Source organism: Ursus americanus, chromosome 18 (genome assembly GCF_024610735.1).
Source record: "Ursus americanus isolate L20-20 chromosome 18, mUrsAme1.1.p, whole genome shotgun sequence".
Lineage (NCBI taxonomy): Eukaryota > Metazoa > Chordata > Mammalia > Carnivora > Ursidae > Ursus > Ursus americanus.
Window position 1 is genome coordinate 188043 of NC_142144.1, and position 21067 is coordinate 209109.

General features: G+C 57.8%; 1 protein-coding gene across 1 annotated transcript in view; it reads right to left on the reverse strand.

The window, feature by feature from the left end:
* The window catches only part of CACNA1B (calcium voltage-gated channel subunit alpha1 B), a 153308-nt gene that overhangs the window by 114763 nt on the left and 17478 nt on the right, over positions 1 to 21067 (reverse strand). Inside the window, exons 8-12 of the mRNA XM_087869664.1 lie at positions 13830 to 14039; positions 9505 to 9617; positions 5252 to 5364; positions 2849 to 2980; positions 2543 to 2615 (exon numbers count right to left, since the gene is read on the reverse strand). Of these exons, the coding sequence (XP_087725790.1) occupies positions 2543 to 2615; positions 2849 to 2980; positions 5252 to 5364; positions 9505 to 9617; positions 13830 to 14039 (641 nt within the window). The remainder of the gene's footprint in view (positions 1 to 2542; positions 2616 to 2848; positions 2981 to 5251; positions 5365 to 9504; positions 9618 to 13829; positions 14040 to 21067) is intronic.

Below are 21067 nucleotides of genomic sequence, written 5' to 3' on the forward strand. Positions count from 1 at the left end.
TTTCTTAAATTTTAGTAGAAATCACTCATAAAGTTATCAGAACATGGTGGCTTAGGTAGGCAGATTTTTAATCATTCAATTTCTGAAATAGTTCAGGTCTTTAATTTCTTCTTGGGTTAGTGTAATATTATTTTTTTCTTCTAATTCATTGGCTTTACTAAATGTATAAACATCTGCGGTGCTTTCGGCAATCAGGGAGTTGGTAACTCTCCACATTTGCATTTGAATGTGTCCAGCTTGCCCTTGTGGTCTAGATTGGCATTCATGCGGGCTGTCCCCCAGGGTTTCAAAGTTCCCTCCCTGACCCTCTTGCCATCGGACTGTCATTCTGTGGAGAATCTCTTTCTAGGGTTGTTTTTAAGATTTTCTCTCTACACGACACATCTAGGTTTGACATTACTTGTGCTCACCCTGCTTGACCATCCGAGTACACACCCTCTGAGACTCGCCTGGAACGGTGCTGGCATCCTCTCTCTCACCCGACACGGGAGCTTCACCCCCAAGTTCCTCCACGTCTTCCAGCTCACCCACCCTTTCTTAGGTCGTGTCCAGGGTGTAGTTTACACTTTACTTTTCTATTTAAATAGCAATATATTTCATTCCTAGGATTTCTACTTAGTTCTTTTTCATATTAACCTATTCTTGGTTCTCAGGTACTTTTCTTTCGTGATTTTGTGTTCTGTGCTACAAATTCTCCCTCGAGCACGTCTGGCGCACAGTCACCTGCATTTGCTGTCTTCTTCCCATTTCTTTGGGACTGAGCTCACCTTCCGACCGCAGACGTTGTTGGCCCTCTTCAGTGGGGTCAGCTTCACCATGGCTCAGTCTGCACGCTCACCATGAGCAGACCTGATGTTGTTTTCTTCCTGGTCACACACTCGCCCTACCCCTTCCAGCCCCATTCAGAAGCAAGAGCGAGCTTCCATCCTGGGGTCTCAAGCCCCGGCCCAGCACCATCCACGGAAGGTGCAGGCCTGGCCTGGCCAGCCATCTGACCTTGCAACCTTCTCGGCTTCCTCCAGCCATAGTCGCCCTCTCTCATCTCTGCTCCTCTGCTCCTCGAAGGGCCACACACCTTCCCCAGCACCAAGTCAGGCAGGCCACACATGGATGCTTCTGATGCCCAGCCTGCCTGCCACACCCAGACCACATCCCAGGTGCCCGGCTCCCTGCACCTCTCCTCACTGTTCCATTTCCAGCCCACAGTTTGTTTTCGGCTTGGCTGGGTCCTTTTAATTTCTAGATGTATTTATTATCTTATTGCCATGTTCCAGAGCAGAGGGGGTCTGAGGTCCAAACCAGAGCATCATCTGACCAGAAGAACCATCATTTTCCTCTAACTTTGACTTCCCCTCTGTCCCACACCACCACCATTAACCAACCACATTCCACTCCTTTCCTGCAGCAAACAGAACAAAGCAGAGCTCTGTCGACATGTCGCCTCCCTGCTTTGTGAGCCTCCGCCACGGCTCCTGCTGGGCCAAGCCCCTGAGCCTGGCCCCAGAAGGCCCATCCAACCTGACCTCTGCCAGCCCCAGTCCTTCTGCCACAAACCCTATGCCTTCGCTGCCCTGACTCTGCTCACCTTCCTACTGTGGTATCTGGAACACATTCCCGCCGATTCCCCTTGCCTGACTTTCAAGATCCCGCAGGGCAGCCCTAGCGCCCCACAGCAGGAAGGGCTCCTTCCCATCAGGTCACACTGCCCAGGAAAGGTCATGGCCACCCTCTGCTGGAGGCCCCAACTTGGAGACCAAGGGCAGCCCCAGAGTCCAGGGGGCTAAGCTGAGCCCCCGGGCCTGAGCGCACATGGCCTGTTGGGCTTCCCCAAGAGCCGTCCTGGGTAAAACAACAACCCACCCCAACCAGCTCACCTGCAGGCGTGGCGTCCGAGGACGCTTCGTAAGACAGAGACATTCGGCATTACCCTACCAGTGAGGCCAGTCATGGGGGGCATCAGGGTGCTATAGCCCTGCAAGGGAGCAAACTGCTCAACCAAGGGGGTCTTCAAAGGGAACCCCTCCAAGAGGGCAGAGGTCACCTGAGTGACAAGGTCTGCATCACAGAGGACTCGGGCCGAGAGCCTCAGCTTCCCTAGGAGCCACGTGTGGCAGGTGTGTTCTCCAGACACAAAAGAGAACTAAAGGACCACTGGGCCTGACAGACGGGGGGAGAAGCATGGGTAGCGCTTTGTCGTTTTATTCTCAAATGGTAAAAGACAGCTGTGACACCAGATCCTCAGGGCCGGGAGAGAAGTTGGCGGCTTGACGCCCAGTGGCCACAGGACTGTTGAGTCCCCCAGGCAACTACGCATGCCTCTTGGGACCCGGTTTCTCTCCAGACCCAGGCTCTAGACTTGGCAGAGTCCCAGGGACTGGAGACCTCCCTCTGCTCATCTCCCACTTGTTCTCTTCTGTTTTCTGGAAAGTTCTGTCTGAAATGTTGGCTGGCGGGGGTAAGCAGAGGCTGACAGGGAAGGCTGCCTTCCCCGCACCTGGAAAGCTGAGCAGGCCAGGAGTGTGCCAAGAGCCAGGAGTCTTACCTGGAAGACAGTGAGAATGGCCGCAGGGAAAGTGTCAAAGTTCGTTGTCGGGGTCTCATCCTGAAAGTTGAACCTGAGGAAAACAAGAAGTCTTGGGAGGAGGCCGCCCCATCGGGAGCCAAGGGACCTGGCGCCTCGGCTTGCAACGCTGTCCCAGGCTGTGGGCGAGCTGTGTGCTCAGCGCCATTGTCGCCCGGGGGACCTCCAGGTGGAAGACAGGTGGAGGGGGCCTGGGCAGCATATCTGCTCTGAGCTCTGCCTTCCCAGTGGGGCCTCCAGCTTCATACGCCCCCCGGGCCCACTTACTGTCCCCCGAACAGCTGCATGCCCAGCAGAGCGAAGACCACAATGAACAGGAACAGCAGGAAGAGGAGGCTGATGATGGACTTCATGGAGTTGAGCAGAGACACCACCAGGTTCCGCAAGGAGCTCCAGTACCTGTCAGGGCAGGGGGGGTCTGTCCACACCCAGCTGCGCCCACACGGAGGCGCATGCCCGCGTGCTGACGCCACACTCCGGGGCTCTCACAGTCATACCTGTGGCTTCCGAGACCTTCTAAACCCCACGGGCCCCACTCCTGGAGGCCAGAGCACTTCTCTCCAGAGTTCCAGACTCCTCCACTGGGGGCTCTGGGGGGCGGCGGAGACCCTGTGTCCATTGCTGGACTCACCCTCATCTCCCGAACCTGCCCCTGTCACTCTGCCTGGCGGAACGGCGCCCAATCCCTGTCCACCCCTCGACACCCGAACACCTTCCAGGTATCTCCACTCAGACCACAAGTAGAGAAGGAGCTGAAGCAGATGTAACCAGCCCCACACCCTGCATCCAGCAGGTCCTCAGTGCTGTGATGGGTGACGTATAACCCGGTGTGAATGCCCCTCTCACCAAGGGCCCAGGATACAGCATGGATTGGGGGGGGGCAGTGCTGCGAGACCATTTCCCTGGCATCCCACAATGCCCACCCCTCCATCACACTCTTCAAATGCTCCTGGAGGTCAGAGACCATGTCTCTGGGCATGTCTCATGCAACTGGACCCAATGACACACAGGCCCCACTAAAGTCTGTGGTGTGGACGGCTCACTCGCTGGGTGACTGTGTCTCGAGAGCTCCTCCCCAGAAGAGGCAGGGCACACGGCTTTCCCTCCAGCCACCTCGAGACACACTACACACCTCTGTGTCTCTGTCTGGGTGTCCTATCACCCTGGAAACGTGGGAGTGGCAGGACAGACAGCAGTCACTGTGCATCCCTGGGCCCTCAAATCCTGTCCTCCCAAGAGCCAGTGGCACAGAGGCTCACCTATCTTCCATGGATTCTCTTACAGTGCACTTGAGGGTTCATGGAAGATGGGCTGGAAAACTCTGGAAAAGCCAGTCCACCTCAGGACAGGGGCTGCCTGGCTTCTGGAAGGAAGCAGAGCCTGTAAAACACCAGGCCCCGCAACCAAGGTACAGGCAGCTCTCGCAGTCAGGTCCCAGAGCCACGTACCAGCACAGCTGGCAAAGCAACAGAGGCCTGACCGCAGGCCTCACAAGACACGCGGCAGTGTGTGTGGACCAGCCAGACCAAACTCGTGTCCCAAACTCGCCTGCAGAGACACCATCGTGTCCTCAAATGGTCTCAGATTTGGATTTAAAACAGATTGGAAAAGACCAAAAGAACTCCCATCTACCCTGGGAAGGTCAGTCGGGTTCTGAAAGGTCACTGGAGGGGTGACCTAGAGCCCGGGGCCTCCTGCACGGGCTCACTGTTGACAGGTCTGCGACTTGGGTCCTGCAGCTGTCATGGCCCAGGTTGCTGGGGAGACTGCATGGAAATCTGTGCTGAAGCAGGTGTGGGCCAAACGAGTCCAAAATTCAGGGTAGGTGAGGTCCCTGCCGTGGCGCGTGTGTGGCCCCAGCTAAGACCAGCTGAGCGCAGAGCAGCCTTTGCTGTGGGTGAGACGGCGACGGGTGAGGCGCGCCCCTCTTCCCACCACTGGAACCCTGGCAGAGAGACCCAGCACTCTCAGTCACTGCATCACACCTCCACCCTGGGCCTCAGCCCCCTCGCAGACAAAACGGAGCAACTGGCTTCCAGGGTTACGTAAAGAACCAAGTGGAATAGAACTGAGAACACGGGCCTGTCACCGTCCTCTCGCCACGGCTTAAATAGGGCAGCGTCAGGCGCAGGGTGGAGAAAGCAGGCCTGGGAAGGGGAGCCACTAGGAACCAGCCGGCTCCGGTCAGATGGTCAGAGTCAGCGGAGGCCTCCCTCCCTCTCTGGGGGCGGGGCTGCCGGGTAGGTGGGCGGACTTGGGGCGGGATGATTAAAAAAAAAAAAAAACCTTCCATCTGAGAACTTCTTTTTTCTCTGTTAACTATGAAGCAAAGTAATCCTTTGAAGGCTGAAAGATGGCACTGCTGGTTTCAAAAGAGGGGACAGTATGGAATTGTGGGAAGCAAGCTCACTAAGGAGCTAGGAATCCTGCTGGCAACTTTGAGGCCAATGGGGAACAACCCCGAGGATAGATTCGCCCCCAAGGGCGAGACAAGGTCATGCTGGGCCGGTGCTTTATAACTGTCTTTTGTATTTAAACCAATTACAAGCACAAAAAGAGATCCAGACAGCTGAGTTCAAGGCCAGCACCATGAATTCCTGGGAACAGGCGTGCTGTGTGGGCCCGGCTCCCTGCGACGCACCCCCCTCCCCCGAGCCACAGGTGACCTACTTCGTGACTTTGAAGATTCTCAGCAAGCGCAGGGCCCGCAGCACACTGATCCCGAAGGAGGTTCCTGGCTTGATGGCCGCCCAGACCACTTCAAAGATGCTCCCCACGATGACCTGCACGGGACACGGGGTCAGCCGCGGGCACGCACGCCCATCCCACACCCGCCCGGCGGCCTGGGGCGCCTCTGCATCACGCTGAGCTCCTGCAGCTGTCGGGGAGCACATTCCAGTCCTGGGGCTCCCCTGCCCCCAACACGCCCACCCTGGACACGCACAGGGACACAGGATGCGGAGCGAGGTGGGCCTACCGCTCTCCTGACCGACCAACTGCAAACCAGATGGGCTTAACATCAGCGTCCTCCCACGGCACTGAGAAGCTGGTGAACGTGCCAGCACCGAGGCCCCGGCCCTGACTGGAGACCCCTGTACAGTTCAGTGCGGGTCCATCAGGCCGCACGTCTGCGCTGGCAGGTGCACCAGTTACAGGCCACCCCAAACGCACAGCCATCCTCTGCATACTGCTCCACGCTGAACACAAAGGCATCGTTGAGAGAACGTCCGACGTCCTGCTGACGTCCAGACAGCCCAACCGCGGCTCCCCAGGCAGCAGCATGCAGGGGCCAAGCTTGCCGCCATCTGTCCTTGGGGACCCTGAGCACCTCCACCATGTTCCACGGCATACACACAGCGTCTGGATGTTGTCTGGGGCTGGGGCTCTCATTTTCCTAAATCCACGTTCTTATTGTTGCCCTTCCAGCATCTCTGTCTTTCCTCAATCCTCAGAATTTGTTCCCATTCATTCATGATGCAGGTGGCCCCTGAGATGTCCCACAGTGGTCTCCACTACTTGGTAGCCCCGCCTTGTCCCTCGAGGGCTGGTTGGCCCTAGTGACTCACTTCTAGCAAACAGACTGGGACAGAAGGGATGGGCTGTCACCTCTGAGATTCAGTCACCAAGACAGGCTTCCTCCTCGGTGCTCTCAGCTCTGCTGCAGGTCCCCAGCTACCGTGATGTAGGACACGAGGGAGCCTGGGGAGAGGCCCCCGTGACCAGGGACTGAGGGCTGTGGGCCACAAGCAGGAGCTTGGGCGTGAGCTCCCCGCCCCAAAGAGCCTGCAGTTACTGCAGCCTTGTGGGAGACCGAGAGCTGGGGGCCCCCAGTTAAGTCCCACCTGACTCCCGACCCACTGACATGAGAGATAACAAATGTTGGTTGGTTTAAGCCACCAAACTTTGGAGTAATTTGTTACACATCAAGAAAAACAATACACATTTTGGAGACACAAGTGGAGTGCTCTCCAATGTGGCAGTGGCTTTGGAGCCAGAGAAGGGGCATGGAGCAGCATGTCCGTGAATGCCTACAATGCCCTAAACGTGCTGTTCATGGGTTCTGGACAGTGAGGGAGTGTGGATGCTGCACGCAGGGTCTGCAGGACAGTGGGCAGAAGCCCTGTTGTGTGCCGGCACGAAGTTCGGCCGCACCGTTGCCCACAGTTAATGTGAAGAGAAGAAGGTGTGCCACATGGACCGGGAGGTCTCGGAGATCTCCAAGCAGAGTCTGCAGGTGCGACCTGGGGTCCTCGGGCCGCCCACAGTGGGTGTGGGAAGAGGGAGAGGCAGAGGGAAGTGCTATCAGCCAGGACCTGCCAGCTTTGGAAATGCTCTGCCTCTCCAGACAGCAAAGCGTGCCAAGTTGGGAAATGGCACGGTCCACAGAGAAAGCCAAGGCCTGGGGCAGGACCGTGACACTGCGGGAGCCCGGCCCTGTGGAGATGGCCTCGCATGTCAGCTCGATAAGCAGCAAGTCCTCCAGGGCACTGACGTGCGCCGGCCTCAGCCGTCTCAGCACGGGCACCCCACGGGGAAAGGCCTGTCGCTACAGTCTAGGTAGGGTTTTGTCAAGGGGAACCCAGGAAGATTCACAACATACCCACAACACTGAAAGACTTCGCTATGCAGAAACATCACCGGCTTGGGTTGAAAGGGACACAGACAGTACAAGACAAAAAACAGGCCTTTGGATCCCTCAAATTCTACTGGTAGGAAGCAGGCTGAGAGAACTGTCCAGCTGAAAGCACAAGCTGTCTTTCCCACAACAAGAAAGGTGATGCAGAGGCCAAAACCAAAAACCCAAAAGGCTTCCCAGTCCTTAAGAACTAATCCCAGGATCTCCAACTTCTCCCAACTGGATTCCTGAACTGCTATGGGCCAGAGACTCCCTTGTGTTTCCCACTGTCCCCTCCGAACAGGAATGCCTATAGCAGTTCACCTATGCCCATCCGGCCACTGTGCAGGTGACAACTTGTCTCTTTAGTTCCATGGGTCCACAGGTGGGGAGGGACTGAGCAGCTGTCCCTGAGCAGCCTGGACCATACCTGGGCCCGATTTGGATGAAGAGGCCCTGAACTCTGAAATGACGCTGTCATGGCAGGCAGCTGGGAAAGCGGGAGGACACAGGTGTCTTTTACATCAGGAAGGCCATGGGTCACCGGGGGCCAGAGCGTGGACTGTGGCAGGCAGCCTCTCAGACGGTTCCCAGTGACCCCTGCCTCCTGGGGTTCATGTCCCTGGGTAATATTTCCCACCCCTGTTAAACGTGGACTGGGCCAAGTGACTCACGCCTAACAAATATAATATGGCAAAACCGATGGGCCGTCTCTCTGAGACTGGGTTTCTGTGGCTTCTGTCTTGGGTACTCTCAGTCCCCCTCTCAGATCACAAGCTGTCACATCGTGAGGACACTCAGGCAGCCTGGAGAGAGACCCACGTGACCGGGACTGAGGCCTGCCGCCAACCGTATGAGTGAGCTCGGAAGCCCCACCAGCAGCCATGTGATGAGCTTGAAATCAAGGCTTGGAATGGCTGTGTCCCAGCTGTCGGCTTCACTGTGACCTCCTTGGGACCCCCTGGGCCACAGGCACTCGGTTAAGCCAGGCCTGGACCCCTGACCCACGGGAACGGTGAGACGGCACACACTTACTGTACGCTGCTGAATTTTGGAATCGTTTCTTAGCTTATGTGCATCGTTCCCATGTCCTGGAATCCAGTTAGTTCAAACCCGAAGACGAGATTCTCTGAGCTCTCCTAACCTCTTCGGTTAAGCCTGTGTGCACCACAGGCTTTCCTTGTCACTAAGCAGGCAGGGGGCGAGAAGCCATGTCAGAAAGAACCGCAGGTGTGCGTGTCTCAGGGGCACCCTGGGCAGCACCGCCCCTCCTTCCCCACAGCGATCCGGCAGCGCTGCCCGGCGCAGACACGCCACTCCGGGGCCAGAGCTCCCGGGTCCACACCGCCCCCCGCACGAAGCATCTGGGCAGCCTGGGGCCAATCATACAACATCTCCAGGTGCTTGTCTACAAAGCAGGGCAGTCTCTGTGAGGGTTTAACAAAGCTGCGGACACAATGTTCCGTAGACTCCACTGACCGAAAAGTCAACGTCACACTGAATTTTCGAGTGGAAGTTTTACTTCTACCTACATCCAGGCTCCCCCCCGGCTCCTCAGAACTCTCCCTCACGGTTGGTACTGGCCCTTCTCCTTCAGAGCCTCCCCTGGGTCAGAGCTCACCCCTGGGCTCTGGGCTCGGCATCAGGGAGCTGGCTCGTCCTCCGCCGGCTGGAAGCCTCTGCAACTTCCCGGGCTTTGTCCCAGGGACTCTTGGGAACACCTGCCTTTGAGGCCTCCCTGACCTACATACGTGGGTGAAGGGACCCAGGCCAGGCCCACAAGGAGGGCTGGACCCTCGTGCCCTGTCAGGCCTCCCCTGAAGCCTGTGCCCAACCAGCCCAGAGCCAGATCTGCAGGACAGTGAGGGATCAGGACCACAGCCCCCTTGAGCTCTGCTGGGGACACTGAGCCCTCTGCAGAACAGCAGCCCGTTTGAAAGATGGTTGCAGGCGCAGAGGGGGCACAGAGGGGGCGCAGAGGGGGCGCAGAGGGGGCCTTCAGCCGGTCTCGAGATTCTACGGACAGGGTCAGAGGTGGGAAGGAGGGCGTCCTGCAGCTGACACCACCATAAGACAGGGCCTGACAAGGACGGGTCTCCCCTTTGTCAAAGGCCTCTCCCTGTCTCTAGGAAGCCTTCCTGACCCACGCAGGGTCCCAGTACGCTCAACGACCTGGGTCCTGCGGCACAGACCCCAGCACGTGCTGGGTACAGCACAGTTAGTTGGGGACTGTGTGTTCTCTCAAGCAAGGATACAGCTGGACCTGCCTGGACCCCCGGCCGGCACCTCTCACGAGGCTCTTACTCACCCCAAAGTCGAAGCAGTTGAATGAGGACCGGAAGTAGCTTCTGGGCCCCAGGCCATACATCTTCAGGGACATCTCTGTGAGGAAGAGACCCAGGAAAACAAACTCTGCAAAGTCTAGGAGAAGCCGGAGAAGAGGGGGATTAGCTCTCAGCCTCCTCCCACCTGGCTCCAGCCCAGACTGGAGGACACCAGACCTCTGGGCCCTCCCAGGGTTGAGCCCTGCAGGCCTGGTCTGTGGCCCCTGAGCTCGGACATCAGCTCAGGAGGAGAGTAATGAATGGACTGGGATCGGGAGGGGCGCAGAGAGAGGCTTACTCCCTCTGAAAGGTGATGCCTGCCCAATGCCTACGGCCCAGGGACAGGCTCCGCGGGAGGTGAGGTCCTGGGGCCACACAGCACTCCCCAGAGAATGGCCTCAGACCCACCCTTCCGCCTTCAGGCTTGCCCCCCAGCTCCTCATCAGGATCACCGTGTCTTTCCATGACGACTTCCCCGACACCCTTCCTCAAGACATCACCGTGTTTGGTCTTCACTTGTTCATGTGTTCGCCTGCCACCCGAGCATTGCCTGCCCCGGCCAGCACGAGGCTCCCAGAAGGCGCCAACACTTGCCGCCTCCTCACTCTAGGAGTGGGCACCTTCACCTTCCTGCAGGTGCCTCTCCTGCCCAGGCCAGGGGTCTGGCCAGTGGCTGCGCGGCCCCTCAAGGGTCTCGGGACCAAAGCGAGGCCACACTGGAACTGAGGGCCACGCTGGGAATTCCAGGCACACAGACAAGACACAGCCCCTAGCGCGAGCAACACGGGCGGTCAGAGCGAGAAACAACAGGCAGTCTGGGAGCTGCACAAAGCCGCGACAGCAAGAGATGCAGCCGGGCTCTGGCACTGGCCAAACCAGGAAGTGCAGACGGCAGAACCAGGTCGCTGTCTTTGATCCTCTCCCCAGGTGCTGACTGGAATCAGCTCGTTATTCTGTACAGGGGCCCAAAGGCACCATGGCCTCTGGCCCCAGAGCAGCAGGGGCCAGAAAAGCAGCTCAGAACTCAGGGCAGAGCCTGCCCCAGGGGGTAGGCCGTGAGCAGGAATGGAGGGTAAGCTTCGGAGAGTCCGGTCACCGAAAGATCACCAGCCCAGCCTTCCTGGGCCTCTGGCATCCAGACTGGTTGGGAAACTGGACCTCAAGCAGCTCCTGATAAAACAGACAACAGAAGAGGGGACCACGCGGCTCTGCTGTCTTCCACAGCTCCCCCAAGCACTACACTACAGAGACCCAGCAGCCTCAGTCAGGGGCAGGTCTACAGTAGCCCGGACTCTGCAGGAGCAGAGACACCAGCCCCATGGCCTGTACGGACACACAGTGATCTGCATGGCCCAAGGTCTCGGGTGGGGAAGCCCCTGCTATGGCTTGGTAGCAGCTCACACGAGCCTGGCCTCTGCAGCCAGCCAGAAAGTCACCGCGGCACCCAAGCCAGGCGTGGAATAAGGGATGAGAAGACAAATCGGACTCCCTGGAGAAGCCAAGAAGCCCGTGTCCCAGGCAGAGGAACCCTCTCCAGCCAGGTGACTGACCGACACCTGGTCCTGCCTGCGCTGAGCAGCAGGAGTGAGGGGTGGTAGGGAGGCGGCGCCCTGCCCCCAAGTCCAGCTCAGAATGCCCCAACAGCCTGCAAAGATCCAAGGCTCCTGGCCACCACGTCCCAGAGCCCCTCCACTTGAGGTCAAAAAGGCACCTGCCCCTGCCCTTGGGGCACCCCATAAGAAGAGCTCAGATCCTGAAGGAAGAGGCCACAATGACGGGACTTCCGGCCACCCACACACCAGACCTGGGAGCTACAGCCGCCCAACCCTGCTCCCAGGAGATCCGTGTGAGAGCAGGGCAAGGAGCCGGCACCAGAGCTGCCAACGTAAGGCCCCCTCAGAGAGAGGGAGCAGCGCGAGACGGGGTCCCCCAGCGTCCTGCCTGCCCTTTCACCCTCCTGAGGAAGACACCCCCTCGGCTTCATATGCTCAGCCTCCCCGCTGAGGCCAAGAAAGGGTATCTATTCATTCACTCCTGAACCATCCGAACAACGCACAGGCGCTGGTGCTGCTTTGAACGTGCAGAGGAGACAGAGCTGACCCTTCTCTCCAGGCGTTCACACACCAAGGGGAGCAGAGGCCGAGAACGTAAACAGGGTTCTGTATCATACTAACAGGACAGTGCGCTAGGGGAACACAGGGACAGAGGAGAGGGCGGCCAAGCCTGTCTTGTGAGGGGCCTCACAGAATGACGATGCCCAACAGCCAGCTGCTGGTCCTCGCCAGTTAAGCTTCGTTCTCAGGGGTTCTGGTGCTGCACTGCGGGTGGGTGCTGGATGGAAAGACAGCTGAGGTGCACAGAACCCATTCTCTGCAGGGTGGCCAGTCTCAGGGCCGAGCCCCATGGGAACTGCAGTGAAGCTAGTCCTGGCGGGGACCCCCCCACCTCTGCCTCAGCCTCTTGCAAGCCCTGCCCTACCTGGTTGAATCAGCCTTTCTCACCTCCAGCCCAGCTGCCAAGGACAGAGCCCAGGGAGCAGAGGTGTGGAGATGCAGCCCATACCCGCTCTCCCGCCAGCCATCCTTCCTAGGTAGGTAATGCCGATGAGTTCAGAAATTCCCAGGGAACCACAGAGAAGACAAAGAAGCAAGGGGAAGAATCGTGGCCAGGGATGCCTGTGGCCTGGCCCAACACCTGGGCACTCTGAGGCCTGTTGCTCCCGCACAGCACATGTGTGACCAGGCCCTGCCACTTGCTGCCTGACCGCTCAGGTGACAGACCCCCAGGAAACAAGGAGTAACCACAAGACTGACTGGACACCATCAGCTTCTTCCGTGGGAAGGGAAGGCCTGGCTAGGAAGCTCCAGGAACAGCCGCTCGGCTGGCTGGGTCAAGAGCAAGCCCACCTCCCTGGTCCCCACCCAACCCCCAAGGGTTAGGAGACTTTATCCCGAGGGGACGAGGAGGGAAGTATGAACCTCGGTCCCAAGCAGAGTCCCAGACACTGAAGTACAGGCCCCAGGACACACGGATTAGGGGCCAGAGCGGGCAGCTCAAAGCACACCAACGGCCTCTTAACTTTGCTCCCTGGGGAACCCGAGCCAGGTTGCCTTCTGAAAACTCCCTGGGCCCCTCTGGCTTCTGCTGTCTCTACGCCCTTCCCCATTACACAATAAGAGCTTTCAATACAAGTTTGGGAAACCGCAGTCTAGCATTGCACCCCCAACAGTCACCTCCACCCACATTTTCAAGCGGTCTGTGGAGACGTCAGAGTCTGGAGCTCTTAAGAGCCCTTCCAGAGCTGCCTAAGCTCCCGCTTAAAGCTGACAGACTCAGTGGTCTGGAAGAGGGGAGTGTGGCCGGCCCACCAGGAGCCAGGCTCTGATCCAGGAGGGTTCTTCTTGGGAAAAAAGACTCTCTTGACACAGTGGGGTGGCTTCAGGCATACAGGGCTCCCATGGAGACAGCAATGGGAACCCAAAATAGGCCGTGTCCACATCAGCCCCAGGTACCAAGCAGGGCTATTGCAGCTGACCCCCAGGGAACAGGAAGGCGGAAGGCCTGACAGAAACTACTAGTGAGCCTTCATCTCTAGAGCTCTCATCAGGTGGGACGACCCAGACCAGGCTCCCCATGGCCTGCAGAGCCCTAGGGTATGGAGGGTTGGTCCTGGAAGGTCAGCCCTGGTCCCTGGAGATGGGCAAGGAGCCTCAACCACCCCGGTTACCTTCCTTCTTTCCTCCTTGGAACTGTAGCCTGGGCCAAGAGAAGTCATGACTCAGACTCCTGTGGCCTGTCCTTAGGCTCATGGACATGGGCGAGTCAGCCCTGGTCAGGTGCAAAAAGCAAAAAGAAAAATGCAACAGCCAAAGAGCCCAGGAAGAGCCCTAGAAGCCAGGACTCTTCCTCCTCAGGAGTGCAGGGAGGGAGCTGCAGCTTTGTGGCCGATTGGAATGAGGGGCTAAATCCCCTGGTCCGTGGGTCTGAAGCCCTTCCAAGGGAGGACGCAGGTCCATGTGGCCTGGCTCGTGCCTGCTAACCCATCAACTTCCTCCCAGGATGCCCTGGACCCCGCCTCATTTCCCACCACACTGACAGATGGGTTTCTAACCCATTCCAATCAGCTAGACCTCCTGGCACCTGGGACGGGGAGCTCAGGCCCCAGCGGAGGCCCTGGGGGCACTTCAGTCAGTGCAGGGGTCCTACCCAGGGCATTCCAAGGCAAAAGGCTGTGAACCGGGATTTCCAGGCTGCAGACCAGAGGCTGCTCAGGAAGAGGGGAGGGGAGGCCCAGGCCACAGCTACGTACACAGCGCCGTGGTGAGCCGCTGCGGCTGGTCATAGTGCACCATGGCCACGCACAGTGTGTTCAGGGCCACCACGCACAGCACCACCCAGTAGAAGCTCTGTGCCTTCACCACGCGCCGGATGAAGAACCGGAACATCTTCTCCTTCCTACGGAAGTACGACGAGCTCTCGGTCTTCCCGCTCTTGAGGCTGGCACGGGCGAAGGGGGACCCTGGGGGAACAACAGACTCACTGAGGACACACGCTCCCTCACAGACGTGTGCCCCGTGGACACACCCTTGAGGACATGCTTCCCCTCCCCTCTCAGACACACAGCTCCCCCATGAGATCCCCTTCACGGGCACTTGCCCCAGCCTGGGTCTAGCTCAAGGCCCCAGTTCTAATCACAGACACCACGTGTGTCAGACCCTGAGTGTTACTGGCATTTAGCTGATTACCCCTGTGCCTCCCTACAGTGGGTCCTGACCCCACCCCCATTTCACAGGTGAGGGACCCAAGAGCCTTGGTGGTCTCCATGGTTACTAGGCTCCAGATGGTCCCCAGCACTTCCTGGCCACCTTCCAGCAGTCCCGATGCTCCCAGGCCATCCCAACTCCTCCGTGGGCCTTGGAGAGCACTACAGCATCTGGTCCTCCCTCCTGCTTCAACTCAGGGATCAGCAGCCACTAGCTACCTGTTTTTTTTAAGGATCTGATTTAATTATTTGAAAGAGAGAGAGTGCAAGTGAGACAGCACAAGCAGGGGGAGCAGGGGAAGGAGAGGGAGAAGCAGACTCCCCGCTGAGCAGGGGGAGCAGCGGAAGGAGAGGGAGAAGCAGACTCCCCGCTGAGCAGGGGGAGCAGCGGAAGGAGAGGGAGAAGCAGACTCCCCGCTGAGCAGGGGGAGCAGCGGAAGGAGAGGGAGAAGCAGACTCCCCGCTGAGCAGGGGGAGCAGCGGAAGGAGAGGGAGAAGCAGACTCCCCGCTGAGCAGGGGGAGCAGCGGAAGGAGAGGGAGAAGCAGACTCCCCGCTGAGCAGGGGGAGCAGCGGAAGGAGAGGGAGAAGCAGACTCCCCGCTGAGCAGGGGGAGCAGCGGAAGGAGAGGGAGAAGCAGACTCCCCGCTGAGCAGGGGGAGCAGCGGAAGGAGAGGGAGAAGCAGACTCCCCGCTGAGCAGGGGGAGCAGCGGAAGGAGAGGGAGAAGCAGACTCCCCGCTGAGCAGGGGGAGCAGCGGAAGGAGAGGGAGAAGCAGACTCCCCGCTGAGCAGGGGGAGCAGCGGAAGGAGAGGGAGAAGCAGACGCCCCGCTGAGCAGGGGGAGCAGCAGAAGGAGAGGGAGAAGCAGACGCCCCGCTGAGCAGGGAGCCCCATGTGGGACTCGATCTGAGCTGAGATCATGACCTGAGCTGAAGGCAGCCACCCAACCGACCGAGCCACCCAGGTGCCCTGCTACCTATTCTTAAGTACGTTGACTAGAACCCAGCCAAGCTCCTTGGTTTGCATCTGGTCCATGGCTGCTGTCCTGGTGCAGAGCTGAGGTGAGTATGGCCCACAAAGCCCAACACAGTCTCCGGAATGTTTGTGCATGAAGCCACCACGGCCTTCCCTCGTCTCCACGTACATGCCACCTCTGCTCTGCCATGACCCTGACCGTGAAATGCTTCCCACGCTGGTCTTTTTCCACAGCTGGCTGCTTCTCAGCTTCACATCTGGACTTTGATGTCACCCCCACAAAACACCCTTCTCTGGGCACTCCTTTGGAAAAGGGTCATTGGCCCCTCCACAGCAATCACAACCGCGTAACATCTGCCCCCGTATTGGCTCATTGACCTGTTTTGTGCCCAGCTTCCAAACCAGACTGCACACTCTGTGAGGACAGGAGGGGACAGGGCTTCCCTGAGAGCCCCGTGCACTCCTTGACAGACGGATGAGCAGTCTTCATGGGTGCTTGGAGCTGGTGAGTGTGCATGGCTGTTTCTCAGGACATGCCATGTCTCTGCAGCACATCAGGGTCTCTCTAGTGTTCTCAATAAGAGCCTGGGCATGAGTGAGCCTCCGAGAGTTCAAACCCACTCAGCTTGGGCATCGGGTCCCTGGGTGTGTGTGTGTGTGTGTGTGTGTGTGTGTGCACCCAGACTCTCAGTGGCACACTAATAGCATTTCGGGGCTCGTGTTTTCTTAAATTCACTGAAATGAGCACAGGCCCTGAGGCCTTCGGAGAGACTTATCCGTGAGCTAAGCAGCTGCATCCGGGGGAGACGCTGTGACCGACAGCCCCAGACACAGAAGGAGCGGTCCACAGGACAGGAGCCATCAGCCAGCCCCCTGAGAACCCTCGCAGTGCCCTAGACGCCACACCCCATCCACACTCATGGAAGACACTGCTCCGTCGCAGCCTCGTGGGGCAGCCAGGACACAGCCCCACAATCCACGTCCAGACAGCAGACACCAGCCCCTGCAGCTGGTCAGAGCGACCTCATTCAACAAGAGCTCTGGGCCAGCCTTACGGAGGCTGCAAAGTGCCAAGGCCGCAGCCAGACGCACCCACTCCCTCCCAAAGCAGCAATGAGGCACAGAGGGAGGCAGGCAGTGCAGACCAGGAGAGACCTACACAGAGTCATGCACAGACCCGTCCGGAGAACCGCACGCTCAGATCCCCCCCCCACTTCCTGCGTCGTTTAGAAACAAAGTCACACACACACACCCTGACCATCTCACTCTCCAAGGCACAAGCACTCACAGAATCCCACAGGTTACGAACACACACGGCCACACCGGGAAGGAAGGTTAAGAGGACGCGTGACTGGTACGAACTGCTTTGTGCACACACACGTGGCCAGTGAGACAAGCAGCAAGTTCTCCAGCAGAGGCTCCACGGCCATACCCACTGGCTTACTGGACCGCACCCAGTAAGACCAGTGAGCCCCTGCCATGCGAAAGGCCTCACGGGAATGCTGCCCTGCACACCCACCAGCACCCACATGCAAACAAGCACACACATCGCCCCTCGTCAAGGCACACCCAGACAGCGGCGTCCTCAGCCATGTTTGCACAAAACCACGCACCCCCACATGGCTCTTGAAGCCCCACCCATCCCCCCAACATACTCCAAGAGACAGGAGGGGGAGTGGGAGCCGGAGCCCCGGCACGCTGAGCATGGTGGCTCCCTCTCAGTTCCCAGGGAGAGCGTTTCCACATGCACGCCACAGCAGAACCAGAGACCCGCCTGCCTTCTGGCCTCCATGTGGTCAGGGAACAGGGACACGCAGGCAAACATCGCACAGGTCCTGGGTCTCTGGAGACTGAGGCACGGGCCCCAGAGGACAGCCTTTCCCAGCAAGCAGCTAGAGTGTGCTCAGGTCAGCTCTGGACCGTGACTCCAGCCCAGCTCTTTGGTTAAATCCGGGGTCCACAGTGAACATGAACACATGTCACATCCAGAATCGTAGCTCTGGGTGGGGAAAACCCTGAGAGACTGGGACTGCTTCTTTTCACGCTGTGCATTTTCTATGTTTAACTTAATCAGTGTATATTCTTTATAATCCAAAGGCTTATTTCAAGGAAAAAAATGTGTCATCAAGCTAGGGGAAATCAAGAATTAAATCAACCTATGAATGACAGCACAGTGAAGCATCAGTGAGAACAATGCATGACTGTACGTAATATGTGGATTTCTCTCCACCACGCCCAAAGGAGGAGTTCATTGGTTAGTATAAAGTCTATACTGGGCCTGCATAACAACACCCATTCCTTCCACAATCATGTACAGAGTTCAGGCCCTAAGTGGCAGAGAGAAGGCAGAATGAGTGAGATCCATCCCCGCCCTCAATGACCCCCCCAGAGGCCACTGAAGGGACGGAGGAGAAATGTGCTTCCCTCCAGCTTCGCGTGGCATTCACCAGCATGGGGTAATGAAAGTAACGTTTGACAAGAAGCCATGGAGACACAGACCCCCGTCACCCTGCCCTAGGCACGTGGCCTTACAGGTGTCACACAGCCCAGACAGTCCTCACGCAAAAACAGATCACAGGCAACCTGGACCTCGCAGGTCATTTAGGGGTCAGTGAAATGATGCGGGTACATGGGGCTCAACCCCAGGCGCCAGTGACAGAGGGGATGGAGCACCTGAGACACCGCCATCCTCAGCACAGATGGAGGGACAAGGGAGGCGCTGGGCATGAGGAAACCCATGCTTGCCTTCTTTCCTCCCTGCCCAGCCCCACACCCAAACGTGTCCTGAACCTGCCGAGGCCCAAGGCCCTGAAAGCAAGGGAACCCATGGGCCCTGCCAGGGACCCAGGAGGAAAAATCAGCAAAATCCCAGGGACTCAAGTACAGCACCAAACCAGTCAAAATACAACGGAAAGGAGAAACTTTTTGGAGAAACAATAAAATTCCCTTCAGCAGATGAAAGGAAAGGAGGTCCACTCTTACAACCCACCAATGGCCTGAAGGCTGAAGCATAAGCCACACGCTGATGGAGGGGAGAAACCATGAGGGACAGAGGGCGAGACTTTCAGGAGCAAAGTGGGAGGCAGAACAAGAAATAACAGGGGGGCGCCTGGGTGGCACAGCGGTTAAGCGTCTGCTTTCGGCTCAGGGCGTGATCCCGGCGTTACAGGATCGAGCCCCACGTCAGGCTCCTCCACTATGAGCCTGCTTCTTCCTCTCCCACTCCCCCTGCTTGTGTTCCCTCTCTCGCTGGCTGTCTCTATCTCTGTCAAATAAATAAATAAAATCTTAAAAGAAAAGAAAAGAAAGAGAGAGAGAGAGAGAGAGAAAGAAAGAAAGAAAGAAAGAAAGAAAGAAAGAAAGAAAGAAAGAAAGAAAGAAACCAATGGGAAAAGCCGAGCGTGAAGGAAGGCCCAAGCTGGCAGGCACAGCAGGGGCTTCTGATGAGGGACAGGAGGCCCGGCCTCCAGTGCCTCTGCGGCAGAAGGAAAGCAGCGGCCAGGGTGACAGCACGGAGCAGCAGGAGGGGCCAGCAAAAGTGCCTCACACCTCAGGGAGGAGGTCACGGGAGGGTTGGCAAGAAGCCAGAAGCCTCGGGAAACCAGCCCAGCACAGGACAGGGAGCAAGCACAGGATGCCGTCGGTGCGGCAGGGGCCGCAGGAGACAAGGACCTCGGGCAGTGAGGCCACGCAGGCCAGGCTGGGCCTCTGGGGGTGCACGCTGTGCCTGCTAAGCAAGGGTTCCGGGGCCCCAGCAACCACAGGAGCTAATAACAGCCTAGGGCTAAAAACACCGAAGTCCTCAAACAGGAGGGAGGAGGCAAACACATCGCAAAGCTCCTATCTTCTTGACCTTTGGGGCAAATAGGGGCAGAGTGATGGCAATTACACCAACTTCCTTACGGAAACAAGGCATCTCGGGGGTAAGGGTGGTAAGAAAACAAGATACAACAGTGAAGAAGCATGGCGGTAATGATGAGAGCCGGGGAGGGGAGGTGGCCGCTCGTGGAGTCAGCGGGGCGGGGGCGGGGGGTGGGGTAACTCTGGAGACGAGTCAAGAAGAGCAACCGCGGTCTGGACGTGGACAGAAAGGAGGCCACCCAGCGAAGCGTCACGCAGAGGACAGGCACAGCCCTGGGTGCTCGTAAAGAAGAGAGGAAGAACAGGTGCACGGTTTAAGAAATCAGGAAGATAGAAAAGCAAACCAAAATAATTTAGAAAGAGGAACTTATTAAAGATACAAGAGTAAGTAATGACATTTCAGACAAAAATAGAAATCGGGTGATGTGTTCACTCACACAGATTAGCCCCACACGATCCAAACTAATAAAGAGCGCGCAGAGACAGGCGTTCTCCCAGAGCGGGCGCCCCAGCGCGCACGCAGCACAGGCTCCCCGGACTCTGGGCGTCAGGCCCCGGCTCCACCCTCAGGCACCGGGCGGCCCGCGCCCTCCGATGCCCACGCGCAGCTGGCCTGTGCGCGCGTCCTCAGAATGTATCCAGAACCTGAGCACCGGGCACCCCCGTGGCTGCCACCGCGGTCAGGTCCCTACTGCGGCCTCTGAACGGCCCCACGTCTGCCCTGCCTGCACTTGGGGCTCTCCTGCACCCCAACTGGAGCCGGACGGCGTCTGCCCTCTGCAAATCCACCAGCGGCCAGGGTCCCTGCTGGGCCCTCGCCCTCCACGACCTTCTGATCTCCTGTCGCGCTGCTCCCCCGTCCCCCATCCCACCCCACTCCAACCGCACCGGCCTCCCTCACTGTCTCCACTTGTGCTACGCTCCTTCCTGTTGCCGGAATGTTCTCTCCCCTGGGGCTGACGTCCTCACTTCCTTCAGCTTTACTCAAAGGCGACCTTTCCCCGGGGCCCTTCCGTGTAAAATCCCACCCCCGCCCCGGCCCTCCAAGCCCCTCGCTTCCCCAGACGGGGCACCCACACGCTGCATGATTTCGTGTTCTACTGCCACCGCTGGGTCAGGAAAACCAGACCGGGGGGCTCCCTCGGCTCCTCAGCGCTGCAGCCCGTCCGTGCGACGGGTTCCTGCACACGGTGCGCACGTCAGAACACTTGCTGAGAGGGTGAACGAACACCGTGAATACAGGAGAGAGGAGAAGTACGAGAGACAGTACGGGCACCTCTACAGAAACGAGTTTGAAACGCTGAGGAAATGGAAAACTGCCTCACAAAGCGTAATTTCTAAAACTGGTCCAGGTTCTTTTTGTTTTGGGTTCACGGTTTTATCTCACCTTTAAAGAACAGATTATTTAGGTGTTACTTAAATTACTCTAAGCCATGGAAAAAGACTTCAAAAACTCTTTCCAATTAATTTTACAAAATTGCAATAAAAACTTTAGGTAAACTAGAAATAAAGGGGACGATTTAAATATTACACTCGTGTGATAAATTTGTAAAAATTGTAACAAAACTTAGATCCACAACACACGTTCTTAGTCTCTTACTAATTAGCAAACACAAACCACCCAATAGAAAAACGGACAGGGTATCTGAAGAATCACCAAAACCCCATTTCAAATGGGAACCCGACACTTAAGAGACTCAAAATCACTGGTAGTGAGTGAAACGAGGACGGCGGTCCAAGAAACATCACGTGTGATCATCAAGTTGGGCTCGAGCTAGCAAAGCCCTAAGCACCTCCGGCGCGTAACCGGGAGGGACGGTGCTAGCAGTGGACCCGGCACCCTGCTCCGGGGTCTGCCCACAGGGAGGGAGCGCTGGAGAGGAAGGACAGGTGTTACAGGGCTCGGTTTGGGCAGCACCGGTCAGGATGAAGATCAAACAACCTAAAG